The following is a 14,429-nucleotide window of genomic DNA, read 5'->3' as shown; positions in this document are numbered from 1 at the left end:
AGCTTAATCTTGTACTACAGTATTTTGCTTGACATCAAAATTCTGCATAGGAATAAATGCTTGTGCGAGGCAACGACATATACAAAAATACTATTGCGATAAAGAAAAATAGCGCAGCATTCCGGCAGGGCTGCTGGGCAGCAGAACAGGGAATGCAGGGCAGGGCTCAACGCTCGTAGGATCCAATATAAGCGTTGCAGGAGGGGCAGAAGTGTGCCGTGTTGCGAGCACATTCGGTGCAGTACAGACAGCAGGCGCAGGGAAAGAGGCTAAGCGATGGGAGGAAGAGAATTAGAATTAACAGATTGCCGTATTGGGTTCGTTGCCACTTACCAGGTCAGACACATGATCAGCGCAATCAAGTGCGTCTTGGTCGAGGCCTTTGGCTCGGTGCGCGTGGTCACGTTCTGGCGGCAGCTGGGGCAGATCAGGCTGCTGGGCTCCGGACCGACGGGTGTGGACATGACGCTGATGATGCTGCTGCTGCAAAGAGCGCAGACAGAGAACGAAAGACCCAACTGATTATCGATTGCTGCACTGCACCACCGACCTTGAGTCCCGCGGGTACAACTACTGGTTCGCGTGCGAGTGCAAGTGGAGTTGGACATGAAACATGAATTATTTTAGTTTCAAATTATCCCCCCAGTGACCCTCTATAACACCCAATGCAGGCGATTATAATTGCATAGAAGCGACACATGTGCGCGACCTTATCTCTGTTAATTTTGTTGTGTTTTCAATTCAACTCCCAAACATTTCAGCGCCGCTCTGGACTTCCTCTGATGTCATCCATTGGGCGCAGCAGACCAGATACCCTTTCGTCGTTCCTCTGATGTCAGATGGATGCCGTCATTCTCTTCTGTATTCCTCATCTCCATCGCTATCTCCTTTCGCTTTCTGCGTATTAGTTCTGGACAAGACGGCGCGCGCTAGTACCTTTGGCAATTTTGTTGGCTTTCCCTCACAAAATCAACAAAAAAAAAAAACATCTATTTATATTCAAACTCGTTACGGCGTTATTATCATCATTAGGCTGATGGGGGTGTGCCCGGCCACACTGCTTTACCGCCCTCACAATCCCTTGACACTTGCCTATCTATGCGTGTCTTGGTTCAGTTACTGCTGTCAGGGCGAAGGACAAGACCTTTTAAGGTGTTGGGCTGCAAAACCGTATCAAATCTACTCTAAACCTGAACTCTAATTGAGATATTTAACACAGCCTCTACAGGTGCACATTTGTTTATACTCACAAGTTTCTTATCAACCACACAAGAACAACTTTTCGGAATAGAGATAGAGTCTGAAACCTGGAGCCGCCAAAATGGAAATGATTTGAAATTCGCAATTGGAAAGCCGAGGAGTCGCACGTGAGCCAACAAGCGATAGTCGGACACGACCCACCACAACATGCTGCAGCAACAATGTTGCCAGGTCCGAAACAACAACAGAAACAACAGCAAAAATTTGCCGATTTAGTTTTATGGGATTCCCGGAATTGGAATCTGCTTCGCTTGCAAAGCCTTTATTTGATTTTTCGCTTGCTGTAAGCACAAATACGATTCTGTTTATTCCGTACTTCGTCGAGTATTGTATGATCAAATGTCAGTACATATATACATATTTACGTATGTATGTATGTTTGTTTATGTGATTATTTTAGTATGTAATTTATGTACGTTCACACATATCTATGTACATACATATGAGTGTCGAATGTTCACTGGTTTGGTTTTCCTTAGAAGGAGCCCAGGCAGGCGTTGCAGTTGGGGCAGAATTGGCTGGTTTTGTAGCAGCAGTTGCAGCAGCAGGGAACGCAGACGCAGGGCCAGCACCTAACGGAAACAAAAAGCACAATTTGTTTATTCAGCACGTTCGACGATTACTCATCGCTTTTGAGTTGTGTGTGTGTGTGTGTGTTACTTACAGGAAAAGGCAGAGCAGAGCTGCCAGGCAGTAGGTTTTGCCCGTGGGATGGAAATCGGTGCGCACACGGATACGGGCATTGCACTGGGGGCAGACCATTCCGCGTCCCTGGCTATCAACTACAACAGTGGTGGTGTGGTGCACCACCTGAGGAGGTGCAACCTGTACCGGTGCCACTTGAGGCGGTGGCTGCAGCGGCGGATACATCGGCTGTGGTGCATAGTGAATCATTTCAGAATGCGGTGGAGCCGAGGCTTCGTCCATGTAAGCCGGTGGCGATCCCAGTTTGCTGTAGTCTGCCATATCTGCTCGAACAACTTGGATACTCGAAACGTTTTAACTCGAAAGAACTGCAAAAGCTCGCACAACTGTATTTAATGCACAGTTCTCGCGATAACGCAGTGTCTTCTTCTTCCAGAAAATGCAAAGCAAGAAGTAAACACACGGAAAGAGTCTGAAACTGAACTGAAAAGAAAACGAACGTTGAACGAGGAGGAATGCGCAAATGCGAGAGACTATGCTATCTATGGCCTATCGATAGGCATGATAGATATTTATCGTTTGCTGGCTCTTCTTGCAGAGCTTTCAACAGCTGAATAAAAAACTGAAGCAGAGCTTTTAAAAACTGTTCATTTTGAATCGTTTAATAGCGGCTTGGATAATTTTAACACTAAATCAAATCGAATAGGTCCCTATGTAGTTTCCACAGTTGGGGCAGAAATGTCGCACATTCTTGCAGTAGTTGAAGCAGTAGGGCAGGACGACGCATGGCCAGAGGCTAAAATCAAGTTCATCTGTTAATCCGAGTACCCAGTAGTAGCACACTCGAATCCACTTACCAGCAAATGTACAGTATCAAGGCGCACAGATGGGTGGTCTTTGTGGAGGCGATAATCAGGCTGGTCTGCACCTCACCATGGCAGGAGGAACACCGAACTTGCATCGGCTGCCAGCCGACTTTCAGCGAGCTATCTCCTGTCCCAATCGGAGTGCGGCTAGAAATAGGTTGCTGGGTCGCCACCACGGTGCCGGGTGGTAGGGAGATTGGCTGGCAGACCGGCTCAAAGGTTTCGGCGGTAATTACCACCTGCGAGGTGGTGTTCATGTTCATGGTATGACATACACTGAACCCGTTCCGGGTGCGCCCATTTGTGGTGGCTGAGTGTATGTAGTGCGTACTATCACAGCTAGTTATCTCTTCTGACTAATCAGCGATAGAGTCTGAGTTGAGTAATCGCTAATGGCAGTTCAAATGGGTGCTAAAGGGGGGCTGCTGCCATATTGATTGGATTGGACATACAGAAAGTTGAGCCAGAAAAAACTTATGGACGGATTATACATAAGCAAGTGAGACACATTATATATGCTATATGCCAGAAGAGCTAAAGCAAGTAAACAAATCGTTGAGTTTGTCTTTTTTCTTTTTCCTGTTGGAATCTTGTGTTTAATGTGGGTTCTCGTGATTATATTTACAGTTGATTAAGTTGCGCTGGCTAATGGATAGCGCTCGTATATGTTTACATTATAACTAATTCTCGAAGGTGCCGATGTACGCACTGCAGTTGGGGCAGTAATGGTTGGCGTTCTGACAGGAGTCCATGCAGTAGGGCAGGCACACGCAAGGCCAGCAGCTGTGGGGAGAAAGAGATACACAGCGAGTGAGTAAACTCCGTTCTTTGTGGTGAGTGATTCATAGTAATGATAACAGTACATAGTGGGTGTAATTCGGGCCAATAAATCAACTAAATCGACTCAATCGATGGAAGGAACGTGTCTGGCTATTTCTACTGCTCTACGTCAATTTCCTATCTGACTCAACTCCATTTCCACTTGAGATAACAACGCTTTCGCGTGTTGGTGGGTAGCACAACCCACAACCACAAGTCAGTCGACTGACTCTCTTTCGTACACACATCACTCAGGCCTGTACACCCGCACATACATATGTACATATGTATGTTATGTCTATGTATCTGGCGATAAGAGAGTGTGACTCTTATGTACAAACACTATTTACAATACCTGCTGTTCGAGAACAGCGAATTTACTCATACTGCTGGCTGATATGGCTGATCCGTTGCACACATTGTGGGGTCGTGGGGGGGGGGGGCACATTTCATGGCCGTCGCTACTCACATGAACAGGCACAGGATCATCGCCCAGCAGTGGGTTCGTCCCGAGGGGGTGCTCTTAACGGTGGTCAGAACATCGGCGTGGCAGGAGGGGCAGCGAATGCGGGTGGGTCCGCTGCCGATCGGCACCAGATTCGAGGTCGTAGTCGTCTGAATGATCACCGTGGATTGCTGTGGCGGCTGGGGCATGGGTGGGTACAACGGCGGCTGTGTGGGTCCACCTGGCTGGTATGTCTGCGCCGGGGTGAATCCGCTCTGCTCGCTGTACGGTGGAGGCTGCTTGCTGTCCATGTCTCGTTCTCTTTGTTTTTGAAAAATGCTGTGTACCGTTCGGCCTGCTGGTTGGCGTTGCACTGAGGAGCCGCCTGAGAGTGGAGGCCTAGAAAACCTTGCCCTCGAGCGCCACTATCAGTATCTTATCGGAAAGCCGAGCAAGAGGGGATTTTCAGCCGCATCCATAAAAGGTTCCCATCTGTAGCTGTATCGGTTTTTATTGTGTGGTTGATTAAGAGAGGACAAGTGCGATTGTATTACGCTGAAGAAGATGATGATTCACCTCGCAGCACTGCCCCTGTGCACCAATACTCGTACAGCAGTACTGTGTACGTATGTATGTACGTACCGCTGATGAATAAGCGACGAAGTGTTGACAGATTGTCGCGGAATGGGGAGCAGCTCGCCTTGTAATTTTAAATGTGTAATCTATAACCAGAAATAGGTGTGGTTAGGGGTAGCGAAACGAATCGCAATCTCGCCAGTTGTGGCATGAGATTAGTGAGAGATGAAAGAGCGCGAGAAAATACTACCAATTATATACAAAATAGATTTTGGAATTAATTCTCTTCAGGTTCTGCATCGAAAGAGTATTTTTACTGCACTTCGCAATATAATTTTGCCCCTGCCATAATTGTTTTCCGAATACATATTTCAGACCACCCTAATAGCTGTGCTTGCCACCCACTCGATTCGAGGGGGAGCTTCCGTGGAGCTTTCATCGCTTTGACTTTGGATTCAAGTGCGCAGAGCCGTTAACTTTGCAGCCATGAAAATAGTGTTAGACAAACAGAGTCTGCGAGTCGGCGCAGGGGGGCCTGACAAAAACAGATGAACAACTGGTTTTTTTGGCCAATAGATAGATCACCCCTGCCCCCTGCTCGGCAAACATTCGTCCAATGTTTTTGATGTCTTGAATGTTTCAATTGTAAGGGAAAAATAACCCAATTTATAGGCAAATAGAAAATATTGTCTCGTCAGTTCAACAACATGAGTCGGCAACTGAAGTTCAATGTGCAGGTCGAGGATCCGTCGCCGTCGCCGACGCCGTCGCGGTTGTCCCCGTCCCAGTGGGAGGAGGAGTTCCACTCGGAGCTGGTCGAGATCAACCTGAATGCCAGCTGCGGCCAGGCCAAGCAGCAGTCGGCCCAAGCCCTGGACAAGCTGCTCCTGGCGGCCAGCACGCCCCCACATCGCGGCTATCCCTATGGCTATGCGGACATTGATCGCGGCCCGGACTCCTACTTCTGCAGGAAGTCCAACTCCACGGGCCAGCTGGCCGAGAAGGTGTCACCGGCCGCGCCTGCCGCCACCAACATCAGCTGCCTGCGGCAGATGTACTGTCCGGAGTGCCACGAGCGGTTGCACGAGCAGGGGGTGCGTCTGGAGCGACTACTGACCATGTGGTGAGTAGGAGGAGGGATGTGCTACAGTCATTCCGAGCCCCACCCCTTTTAATGCTGGTCTCTGCCTGTTTTGCAGCTGCTTTGCCCTGCTGCCCATCTATCCCTGCTGCATGCGACGCTCCAACGACGACTGCAAGGTCATCTGTGGCAAGTGCGGCTATCTCTTGGGTGCCTGGAAGCGGCAATGACAATGGCTGATCGAAGGGGGGGGGGGAAGCTATGTTTTTCGTTTGTTTTATTTTGTTTTTATTATTTTTAAGTAGTTTTGTTGACCTTGGAACGAGAGAAGATGATACATACATTCCCAAAAAGAAATATAAATTGTTACTTTTCGCCGAATCTCTTTGGTTCGATCTTCCGCTCTTCGGTTGTCTCTTTGGCACGATCCTCGCTCTTCGGTGATCTCTGTGGTGGCGCGTCGCGTGCTCAACCGATGGCCAAACTGCTTGGCCCGCTGTCTTGGCCAGTCGCAATGCCGAGCGAGCCGAGTAAGGAATTGGAGGAGGTGGATCTGGACCTGGAGCTGGAGCTGGACAACAATTCGGCGGCCACCACGGCCACGCTGCAGGGAAATGCTGGCAAGCCGCAGGTGCGCTTCTTCAGCATTGGCCCCAGCAGCTACCAGGTGAGCTGTCCGCTCTGCCAGCAGGACTCCAAGACGGAGACGGTCGAGATGACTGGGGCCCTGGGCCAGCTCAGCTGTCTGCTCTCCGCCCTATCCTGGTGAGTGTTCTCTGTCCTCTCTATCCTAGCTATCTCTATGCCAACTCTCAATCCACTTGCAGCTGCTTCCCGATCTTCGCCCTGACCTTTGTGTACTCGTGCCTGCAGAGTCGCCTCAAGACCAAACGGGTCTTCTGCAGCAGATGCGGCGGACATCTGGGCTTCCACTGGCGTCCCACTTAGCCGACCGACGACCGACGCCCGACATGCCGCTTCTCTAGAATTATACAAGTGATCTATAAATAAATGCCATCGCCCAGCTGCTGTCCAATTTTTTAACAAGTAACGCGTTTTTATTCGGCCACCACTTGGCTGGCTCCTCTTCCAAAAATCATCGCGTGCTCTCCCTCTCACAGCGCTACGATCCACCCAGAATTAGATTGAGATACACTGCCGCTGCTGCTGCTGATGCTGCTGCTGCTGCTTCTGTTGCCTCTGTTGTCAGTAGAGGTCTGTGCGTCGTCGCTGTGAAATGGCCAGCACCGAGAGCCTGGACGGCAGTGTCTGCGATTACGAGAATGAAGACGGCAACGTGTCGGCCGTGCCACAGGTGGGTCACCTGACCACCGCACCGCAGGAGCTGCAGTGCCCCGCCTGTCGACTGTGGCAGATGACGCGCGTGGAGCGCGAGGCCGTCACCTGTCTGCAGAAAATCGCCTGCACCCTGAACGTTCTCCTCTGCTGGTAGGCCCCACGATGCCACGTGCTCTCTCTCTCTCTCTCTCTCATGTCTCTGGGTGCTTTCCGTTTAGCAATCCCATTCGCTGGACGGGACGTCACGATGTCAATCACTATTGCGGCGCCTGTGGATGCTTCATTGGGCGACACATCTCCTTGAGCTGGTACAAGCGCACCCTCTTCCGGCTGCAGAGGGGCGAGGTGGAGGACAACGGACGCTGGCAGCGCTTCCGCAAGGTGGAGAAGGAGCAGCTGGACGAAAAGAAACTGGGAAAGCAGCGTCAGGCCCTGGAACTTCAAGCGAACAAATGAGAGAAAATAATAATAAATTTTAATTTTAATTAATATAATTAACGTTGTGCTCCTATTCTTGGGTGTACACCAGTATCGATGTATGCCTGTACATGCCTGTAGCTGCACTGCATCGAATCTCTTCAACCGAAGCCGAAAGCAGAGTTCCGGAGAGCCAAAAGCTTCTTCCAGCTTTCCCATTTATGGACTTTGGCATGCAATGGGAATCTCTGTTCGTTGCAGTTGCAGTTGCATTTTATCGCTCATTCGCAAAGCTTATCGAGGCGCGGCATATATACCATATAGACGCCTCATATAGAATCTACGGTGTGCATTGTAGAGAAGTGCGGATAGAGGATGTGGGCTATTCTACTGTTAATACTGGCACTGGGCCTGCTGTATCACTTATTGATGCGGCAGTACAGCAGCTGGGAGAGATTGGGCGTGGATGAGGAGAAAGCCAAGACCCCAATGGGCGTACTGAACACTGTTTTGAAGAGGGAGAGGAGTCTGGGCATGGCCCTGAGCGACATATACAAACGTCACGAGGGCAAGATCGTTGGCATCTATTTGTTGAACCGGCCGAGCATTCTGGTGAGAGATGCGCAGCTGGCGCGTCAGATCATGACCAGCGACTTTGCCAGCTTCCATGATCGCGGACTCCATGTGGACGAGGAGAACGATCCGCTCAACGCGAACCTCTTCAACCTGAAAGGAAGCTCGTGGCGCAACCTGCGCCACAAGCTGACACCTTCGTTCTCGTCGGGCAAGATCAAGGGAATGTTCGGCACCATCGACGATGTGGGCGACAAGATGGTGCAGCATTTGAGGGGTGTGCTGGAGGGGGCGGAGGCGGGGGCGGACAATGAGATCGAGATGAAGGAGATGATGACCACCTATGCGGTGGACATCATTGGGTCGGTGATCTTTGGCCTGGAGATCGACAGCTTCAGCGATCCAAACAACGAGTTCCGGGCCATCAGCAACGAGGAGGCTCGGAGCAACTCTCGGCTGCTCAAGATGCATAACCTGGCCATGTTCATTTGTCCGCCGTGAGTGTCTCCAATCTGCAATCTGAAATCTGCAATCTCCGATTCTGGAAGCATATCTACATGATTCCCCACATTCCCACAGCGTTGCCAAGCTGATGAACCGCCTGGGCTATGAGAGCCCCATCCTCATCGCTCTCCGGGACATGATGAAGCGCACCATCGAGTTCCGGGAACGCAACAATGTGGTACGCAAGGATTTGCTGCAGCTGCTCATCCGCCTGCGCAACACGGGCAAGATTGGCGAGGATGACGACGAGGTGTGGGACATCGAGACGGCCCAGGAGGAGCTCAAGGCCATGTCCATCGAGAAGATCGCGGCACAGGCCTTCCTCTTCTACGTCGCTGGGTCGGAGTCGACGGCGGCCGCGGCCGCTTTCACTCTCTACGAGCTGGCCATGTACCCGGAGCTGCTGAAGGAGGCACGCGACGAGCTGGACGCAGTTCTTCAGCGGCACAATCTCCAGCGCACGGACAAGCTCACCTATGAGGCGGTGCAGGACCTCAAGTTCTTGGATCTCTGCCTAATGGGTGAGTGCTTCGCCTCCCACTCCCACTACCACTGATCGCTGATCGCTGATTATATTGTATCTCCATGCCAGAGACCCTGCGCAAGTATCCTGGTCTGCCCTTCCTCAATCGAGTGTGCACCGAAGAGTATCCCGTGCCGGGCACCAGTCACACCATCCCCAGGGGCACGCCCATTCTCATCTCGCTCTTTGGCATCCATCGGGACCCTGTTTACTTCCCCAATCCCGAGGGCTACGATCCGCACCGCTTCGATGCGGATAACATGAACTATGACCAGGCGGCCTACATGCCCTTCGGCGAGGGTCCCAGGCACTGCATAGGTGAGAGTCCACTCTGGATTAGCCTGGCTCGAGCTGCTCCTATATATTTCTCTGCACTTTTCACAGCTCTACGCATGGGAAAGGTCAACTCCAAGGTGGCAGTGGCCAAGATTCTGGCGAATTTTGATCTGGTTCAGGCCCCGCGCAAGGAGGTGGAGTTCCGTTTCGATGAAGCTCCCGTCATGGTGCCCAAGGATGGTCTGAAGTTACGTTTGAACAAACGAAAGTAGAGGGAATAGTTGTATTACCTATTCCCTTCCCAATTAATATTTTTGTCTTTTACTTACATCTCTCTCTCAAATAAACAAAGTGAATTATTAACTGTCAGCAAACAAACCAAAGCTTGAGCTTTAAGCTTTCCTCTCTTTCTCTCTCTCGCTCACTCGCTCTGAGCTGAAGTTACAGCAACAAAATAACAGCTGCTTTGAGCAGCTCAAGAACGCGTTCAGTAAGCAATACACTGACCCGCAAAAGTCTGCAGCCACTCAACGTAATCCTGCATACTATGCAGACTATCAAATATTTACATATATATTTTCCCTTCTTCCAGCATGTAGTGCGCAGATGGATGCTGATGTAATATGGAAAATGTTTCACCGACAAATTGCTCCATTTATTGGATAAACAAAGAATGCGCTATTCTGATCTGGTTCTGGCCGACTGTCGATGACATCATAGCATCATGGAGCACACACACACACACCACATACGAATACCGTACACTCTTTGGAATTCCATTGTTCTCTCTTTGCCGACGCTCTTATGCTCTCACAGCTGCTCTGCTCTCTCATGCACATGTGGCTGTCCAGCTCCGCTGGGACTCTGCTCTGGCGGAGGGGTCAGCACTCGATGCTCGGCCTCTGGCCCAAACAGTTACAATGGAACAGCACCAGCCAGTGGAGAGATTACAGGTCAGGCTGCTGCCCGCGCGAACGGCTGAGGAGCGGGCCGGTAACATCATAGCCCATGTGGTAGTGGAGGGCGATCAGGCCTCCCTGGTGCCCTACATCGATGAGCAGAGCTGCGAGAAGGTTACTCTGATCTCCCAGTTGGAGGCAGCTGCTCCGCCTGCCTCCGTCCAGCAGCCTCGTTTGCGGTACTATGCCGTCGGCCCCTCCACCTACAAGCTGCTGTGCCCGCTGTGCCGCGAGAGGAGCGAGGCGGCCGTGATGCGGGCGGCCAGTTGCAAGGATGCCAGCTGCTGCCTCAGCCTGCTCTCCTGGTGAGGATGCTCAGCATAGATACATTGCCCAGTTTTCCATTTCCCATCTGTGTTGCAGCATCTTCCCGCTCTTCTGGATCTGCTGCGTGTGCACCTGGTGTGGCTGCAACCGGGAGTGGACCACCAAAGGCGTCTACTGCAGCCACTGCGGCGGCAAGGTGGGGATCCAGCGCAAGGCCAAGTAGTCGGTGGACCAATTAATGTGGAATTAATGCCAAATATTTTCACATTTCACATCTAATTCTATTACGCATCTAACTCAATTAAAGAAAAGTCAAATAAATCATCTAGCGGCTCTCTTTCTCCCCATCATTGGCTCTCTTTGTGCGCTCCCCACGCGCAGAGAGAGAGAGAGAGAGAGAGACTGGTCTCTGTTGGACAAACCGAACAGGTTGGTTGTTCGATCGCTGGGGCCACGATTCGGTTTCAGTTTGGACTGCGAGCAGCGACGATGTCGACGCCACTGACGGAGACGGAGCAGGTGGCCAAGGCGGCGGTCGCCAAGGCACTGGAGGATCGGAAGGAGCGCAAGATCTATGATAACTTTGCCACGCCGCTGGCGGGCACCTTTCTCAATCTGCCCCACGAATCGGTGGCCATCAAGTGTCCCGCCTGCGGTGTCCAGGATCAGAGTGTGGTGCAGAACGATCTCAAGTGGTGGGCCAGTGAGCTCAATCGCATATTCGGCTGTCTCTTCGTGTAGGTGCACAACGAGTCACTCGAGTCATTGTACTTAAATCCTTTTTGCAGGACCTGCTGCTGTTGCTGCTGCTTCAACTACTATGTGCCCTGCAAGCAAACGGATCGGAGTCACTACTGCGGCAACTGTGGCTGCTACTTCGGACGCAGCATGAAGCGGCGGGCGCCACTCAAGCTGAAGGCAACCAAATAGCCCAAAAATATTTCAAATATTTCGCATTTCAACTAGCAACCAAAAACCAACAACCAACAACCAAAAGCCAAAAGCCACCCACTCCCCACATCAAAAACAGAAATAAAATTAAAAATTAACAATCACTCGGGCTCTCTCTCTCTCTCTCCTTTGGGGCTCTCTTTGCTGTTTATGGGGATCGCTTTCGATCATTTCTCTTCGTTGGGTTTAGTCTTCGTTTGCTTTTGGACCCGTCCAGACCGCAACTGCCGATCATTTGGTACGATTCGCCATGGCCCAGGATCTGTTGCCCGTTTACTTTGCCGTCGGCCCCGGCCCCAACGAGATCACCTGCCCCCACTGCCGCACTAAGGCCAAGACGCGGGTGGTCCGCTCCTGGCTGCGCTTCTGCACGAAGCGGCACCATTGCGGCGCCTGTGGCGAGTACTTGGGCGTGTACCGGAGGCCCCAGCTATAGGGAGACACATCACACACATCATGTAACAAACAATAAAGAGATCTATTCAATGTGTTCCACGCGCCTAATTAATTACCAGACCAACGCCTACATATCAGAGAGATCGATCTCGCGCTCTTCCACTCTGTTTCTCTGTTCTCTGTGCTCTTTTCCATTCGATTCACACTGCCTGCCCACTGATGTTCAGTCAGTCAGTGGCCAGCGGTAGAGAGCAGCACAACATGGGCATGGACGAGCCGCAGATCATAGCCATCAGCATCGCGCCCAAGCAGCAGGTGGGCCACCTGAAACCCGAGTCCACATGGGTCCATTGTCCCGCCTGCGCGCGCTCCGAGTGGAGTGTCGTCCAGCTGGAGGCCGTCACCTGTCTGCAGCGATTCCTCGGCTTCTCCAATCTCTGGTGGGTGTGGGGTGGGGTGGTGCTGGCTCCCAGCGAATCTATCTAACCGTTGGATCTCTCATTTTCTCCAGCAAGAAGTGGTCTGGCCGCAGGGACATCAATCACTACTGCGCCCAGTGCGGCTGCTTCATCGGACGGTATGTGGCCATCGGCTGCACTGAGCGATGCCTCTCCAAGTCGGCGAAACGCAAGGCGGCCGTGGACGACATGACGCTGAAGACCCGCCCCAAGGACTGTGCCGAGCGGGCACAGAAGTCGCGCGAGAAGGTCCTGGCCAAGCGGGCTGAAAAGTCGCGGGACAAAGTGGCGGAGCAAGTGAAGCAGCAGGCCTACAAGGATGCCGACCAAACACACGCCATGCTACAGAGACGCGCACAGGCCCAAATGCAAAACCAAACACAGACACAGACACAAACACAAACACAGACCGTTGTGCTCACCGTTGCGACGAGCCAATGAGGGGGTCAAATGGTGTCTGCATCGACTAGCCGAAAGCTGCAAAAGCTGAGCGGAAAGCTCTCTCCAAATATAATTAATCATACGAACAATTTGAACACACACAAACACACAATTAACCCCTCTACGAATTCTTGGGACAAGCATAGGAGCTGGGGACGAACTCCTTGCTCGGCTTGACGCAGTTCTTCTCGCGATCGTAGATGCCCAGGAAGGACTTGCAGTTGCAGCAGTAGAGGTACTCGCGGTTCTCCGGCGGCACGAGGCAGGGCAGGAAGCAGAGCGGCCAGCAGCTGATCACGCAGGAGGCGGCACAGCCGTGGCTGGTGATCACCTCCGTCCTGGACTTGACCACCGGCCGGCGGTTGCAGCCGCAGCTGGGGCAGTAGATGCTCCCGTCCACGGGTGTCCAGCGCTCAATCGATGCCCGATAGCACTGACGTCGGTTGTTCGCTTTTGCTTTTGCTTTTGCGTTCGCCTTGGCCTTTGCCGCCTCGCACTCGCGTTGCTTGCCAGATCCCGACTGTTTCTCAGATCCTTCCGCCTTCGATCCTCCGCTGAGACCACTGCTCGGATGCTTCGCAATGTCTGCAATGAAGTCGGTCACTAATGGCACTCTGTTGCACCCACTCCCGCCACTTACAACGCTCCGCCTCATCGGCCATCTGCGCCTCGGTCATGCCCGTCATCTTGCCGATCTGGGACACGCGCTCCTCACTCACCCCATGCTCGGCGGCCAGCTTGTACAGGTTCTTAATCTTGTCATTGTCCTGCTCAAAGATCTCGGGGTGATTATCCTTAATGTGGACGAGCAGGGCATTGGTGTCGTATCGCGAGCACTCCACCACCTGCAGGCACCGCAGGCAGCGCATCGCCCGCATTTCATGTTCTTTTTTAGCGGCCATGACTTTATTTAACTGTCGTTTTTGATGCTGAATATGATTCTTGAATATGAAAATGAATAGACAGGCAGGGCATGCTATGGAGTGGCAGTACATACTCCAAGCCAAAGCACTTCCTAATGCTTTTGCGTATGCAGGAATGCGGGATGGAGGAATCCTTGACACGAGGCAAGGCCTTTTTCGAATGAAAAACCTTTCACTTGGACAACGAGAGTCCTGAGCCAAACAAAAATCCCAGTTTATTGTACGATATTAATCCTGGAGTGGGCTGCGAGAGGCTGAATCAATCACATTATCCCTGAGATGAACACAAAAGCGGTTCAAGCGAGCCCCCTGCCTCTTTTTAGGAGTCAGGAGTAATCCCTTCCACCTTATATATACATACATAAATGTATTAAATATTCGTGTATGGAGTATGAGAAACCCTTAATACAAATCAATCAAAATTCAATTCTGTAATTTTGAATTTCTGTAATTTAAATTCCACAAACTGCAGTCAGCCCGGCATATGGCATGTTTACTTATTCCTTTTGCCGATCCAAGCGCATTGAGTCACCCTGTTTATTCATAATGCTCTTTGACTGCGTCAACATTTTATTGTCAGTAATTTTCCACCGGCAGGCACCCCGTCGTTGACGAAATCAGCTCCATTCACGTGGCTCAAGCCCCGTGCCGTGCCCAAGTGATTTTAAAGGGCGGAGGCGTTCAGTCCTGCCCCCGCCACCTTGTTTCTTTCTTTATTTTTTTTGGCGCTTTTGAGTGTACGCGAATATT

The 14,429-nt window shown here is 51.5% G+C and overlaps 13 protein-coding genes across 13 annotated transcripts; 8 read left to right on the top strand and 5 right to left on the bottom strand.

The window, feature by feature from the left end:
* Nucleotides 1-67: 67 nt before the first annotated feature.
* LOC111077269 (lipopolysaccharide-induced tumor necrosis factor-alpha factor homolog) lies at nt 68-1,355 on the bottom strand. The gene is made up of 3 exons (XM_022371469.2): nt 1,251-1,355; nt 334-483; nt 68-269 (listed from the first exon to the last, which is right to left on the bottom strand). The coding sequence occupies exons 2-3, from the start codon at nt 462-464 to the stop codon at nt 167-169; spliced, it is 234 nt and encodes a 77-aa protein (XP_022227161.2). The 5' UTR covers nt 465-483; nt 1,251-1,355; the 3' UTR covers nt 68-166.
* A 116-nt stretch (nt 1,356-1,471) lies between these two features.
* On the bottom strand, nt 1,472-2,382 carry LOC111081393 (lipopolysaccharide-induced tumor necrosis factor-alpha factor homolog). The gene is made up of 2 exons (XM_022377446.2): nt 1,925-2,382; nt 1,472-1,832 (listed from the first exon to the last, which is right to left on the bottom strand). Exons 1-2 carry the CDS (start codon nt 2,224-2,226, stop codon nt 1,736-1,738), a joined length of 399 nt encoding a protein of 132 aa, XP_022233138.1. The 5' UTR covers nt 2,227-2,382; the 3' UTR covers nt 1,472-1,735.
* A 101-nt stretch (nt 2,383-2,483) lies between these two features.
* LOC111081396 (lipopolysaccharide-induced tumor necrosis factor-alpha factor homolog) lies at nt 2,484-3,227 on the bottom strand. Its single transcript, XM_022377449.2, has 2 exons — nt 2,763-3,227; nt 2,484-2,701 (listed from the first exon to the last, which is right to left on the bottom strand). The coding sequence occupies exons 1-2, from the start codon at nt 3,032-3,034 to the stop codon at nt 2,599-2,601; spliced, it is 375 nt and encodes a 124-aa protein (XP_022233141.2). The 5' UTR covers nt 3,035-3,227; the 3' UTR covers nt 2,484-2,598.
* A 99-nt stretch (nt 3,228-3,326) lies between these two features.
* Nucleotides 3,327-4,453, bottom strand: LOC111077266 (lipopolysaccharide-induced tumor necrosis factor-alpha factor homolog). Its single transcript, XM_022371467.2, has 2 exons — nt 4,060-4,453; nt 3,327-3,554 (listed from the first exon to the last, which is right to left on the bottom strand). Exons 1-2 carry the CDS (start codon nt 4,344-4,346, stop codon nt 3,452-3,454), a joined length of 390 nt encoding a protein of 129 aa, XP_022227159.1. The 5' UTR covers nt 4,347-4,453; the 3' UTR covers nt 3,327-3,451.
* Nucleotides 4,454-4,981: 528 nt separating this feature from the next.
* Nucleotides 4,982-6,086, top strand: LOC111081399. The gene is made up of 2 exons (XM_022377453.2): nt 4,982-5,734; nt 5,811-6,086. Exons 1-2 carry the CDS (start codon nt 5,319-5,321, stop codon nt 5,920-5,922), a joined length of 528 nt encoding a protein of 175 aa, XP_022233145.2. The 5' UTR covers nt 4,982-5,318; the 3' UTR covers nt 5,923-6,086.
* A 105-nt stretch (nt 6,087-6,191) lies between these two features.
* LOC111081389 lies at nt 6,192-6,739 on the top strand. Its single transcript, XM_022377441.2, has 2 exons — nt 6,192-6,457; nt 6,520-6,739. The coding sequence occupies exons 1-2, from the start codon at nt 6,207-6,209 to the stop codon at nt 6,638-6,640; spliced, it is 372 nt and encodes a 123-aa protein (XP_022233133.2). The 5' UTR covers nt 6,192-6,206; the 3' UTR covers nt 6,641-6,739.
* A 124-nt stretch (nt 6,740-6,863) lies between these two features.
* LOC111081391 lies at nt 6,864-7,485 on the top strand. Its single transcript, XM_022377443.2, has 2 exons — nt 6,864-7,141; nt 7,210-7,485. Exons 1-2 carry the CDS (start codon nt 6,930-6,932, stop codon nt 7,445-7,447), a joined length of 450 nt encoding a protein of 149 aa, XP_022233135.2. The 5' UTR covers nt 6,864-6,929; the 3' UTR covers nt 7,448-7,485.
* A 192-nt stretch (nt 7,486-7,677) lies between these two features.
* Nucleotides 7,678-9,653, top strand: LOC111077247 (probable cytochrome P450 6d2). Its single transcript, XM_022371446.2, has 4 exons — nt 7,678-8,478; nt 8,561-9,006; nt 9,078-9,326; nt 9,393-9,653. The coding sequence occupies exons 1-4, from the start codon at nt 7,784-7,786 to the stop codon at nt 9,554-9,556; spliced, it is 1,554 nt and encodes a 517-aa protein (XP_022227138.2). The 5' UTR covers nt 7,678-7,783; the 3' UTR covers nt 9,557-9,653.
* A 505-nt stretch (nt 9,654-10,158) lies between these two features.
* LOC111081403 lies at nt 10,159-10,886 on the top strand. The gene is made up of 2 exons (XM_022377457.2): nt 10,159-10,548; nt 10,607-10,886. Exons 1-2 carry the CDS (start codon nt 10,205-10,207, stop codon nt 10,731-10,733), a joined length of 471 nt encoding a protein of 156 aa, XP_022233149.2. The 5' UTR covers nt 10,159-10,204; the 3' UTR covers nt 10,734-10,886.
* A 26-nt stretch (nt 10,887-10,912) lies between these two features.
* Nucleotides 10,913-11,517, top strand: LOC111081404. Its single transcript, XM_022377458.2, has 2 exons — nt 10,913-11,247; nt 11,299-11,517. Exons 1-2 carry the CDS (start codon nt 11,000-11,002, stop codon nt 11,438-11,440), a joined length of 390 nt encoding a protein of 129 aa, XP_022233150.2. The 5' UTR covers nt 10,913-10,999; the 3' UTR covers nt 11,441-11,517.
* Nucleotides 11,518-11,656: 139 nt separating this feature from the next.
* LOC111081407 lies at nt 11,657-11,951 on the top strand. Its single transcript, XM_022377462.2, has one exon. The coding sequence runs from the start codon at nt 11,712-11,714 to the stop codon at nt 11,895-11,897; it is 186 nt and encodes a 61-aa protein (XP_022233154.2). The 5' UTR covers nt 11,657-11,711; the 3' UTR covers nt 11,898-11,951.
* A 150-nt stretch (nt 11,952-12,101) lies between these two features.
* Nucleotides 12,102-12,857, top strand: LOC111077259. The gene is made up of 2 exons (XM_022371459.2): nt 12,102-12,297; nt 12,369-12,857. The coding sequence occupies exons 1-2, from the start codon at nt 12,119-12,121 to the stop codon at nt 12,754-12,756; spliced, it is 567 nt and encodes a 188-aa protein (XP_022227151.2). The 5' UTR covers nt 12,102-12,118; the 3' UTR covers nt 12,757-12,857.
* On the bottom strand, nt 12,815-13,717 carry LOC111081405. Its single transcript, XM_022377460.2, has 2 exons — nt 13,397-13,717; nt 12,815-13,341 (listed from the first exon to the last, which is right to left on the bottom strand). The coding sequence occupies exons 1-2, from the start codon at nt 13,656-13,658 to the stop codon at nt 12,878-12,880; spliced, it is 726 nt and encodes a 241-aa protein (XP_022233152.2). The 5' UTR covers nt 13,659-13,717; the 3' UTR covers nt 12,815-12,877.
* Between the last annotated feature and the right edge of the window lie 712 nt (nt 13,718-14,429).

The sequence above is a fragment of the Drosophila obscura genome, unplaced genomic scaffold (genome assembly GCF_018151105.1).
Source record: "Drosophila obscura isolate BZ-5 IFL unplaced genomic scaffold, ASM1815110v1 contig_17, whole genome shotgun sequence".
Classification (NCBI taxonomy): Eukaryota; Metazoa; Arthropoda; class Insecta; order Diptera; family Drosophilidae; genus Drosophila; species Drosophila obscura.
This window is presented reverse-complemented; position numbering and strand designations above follow the sequence as displayed.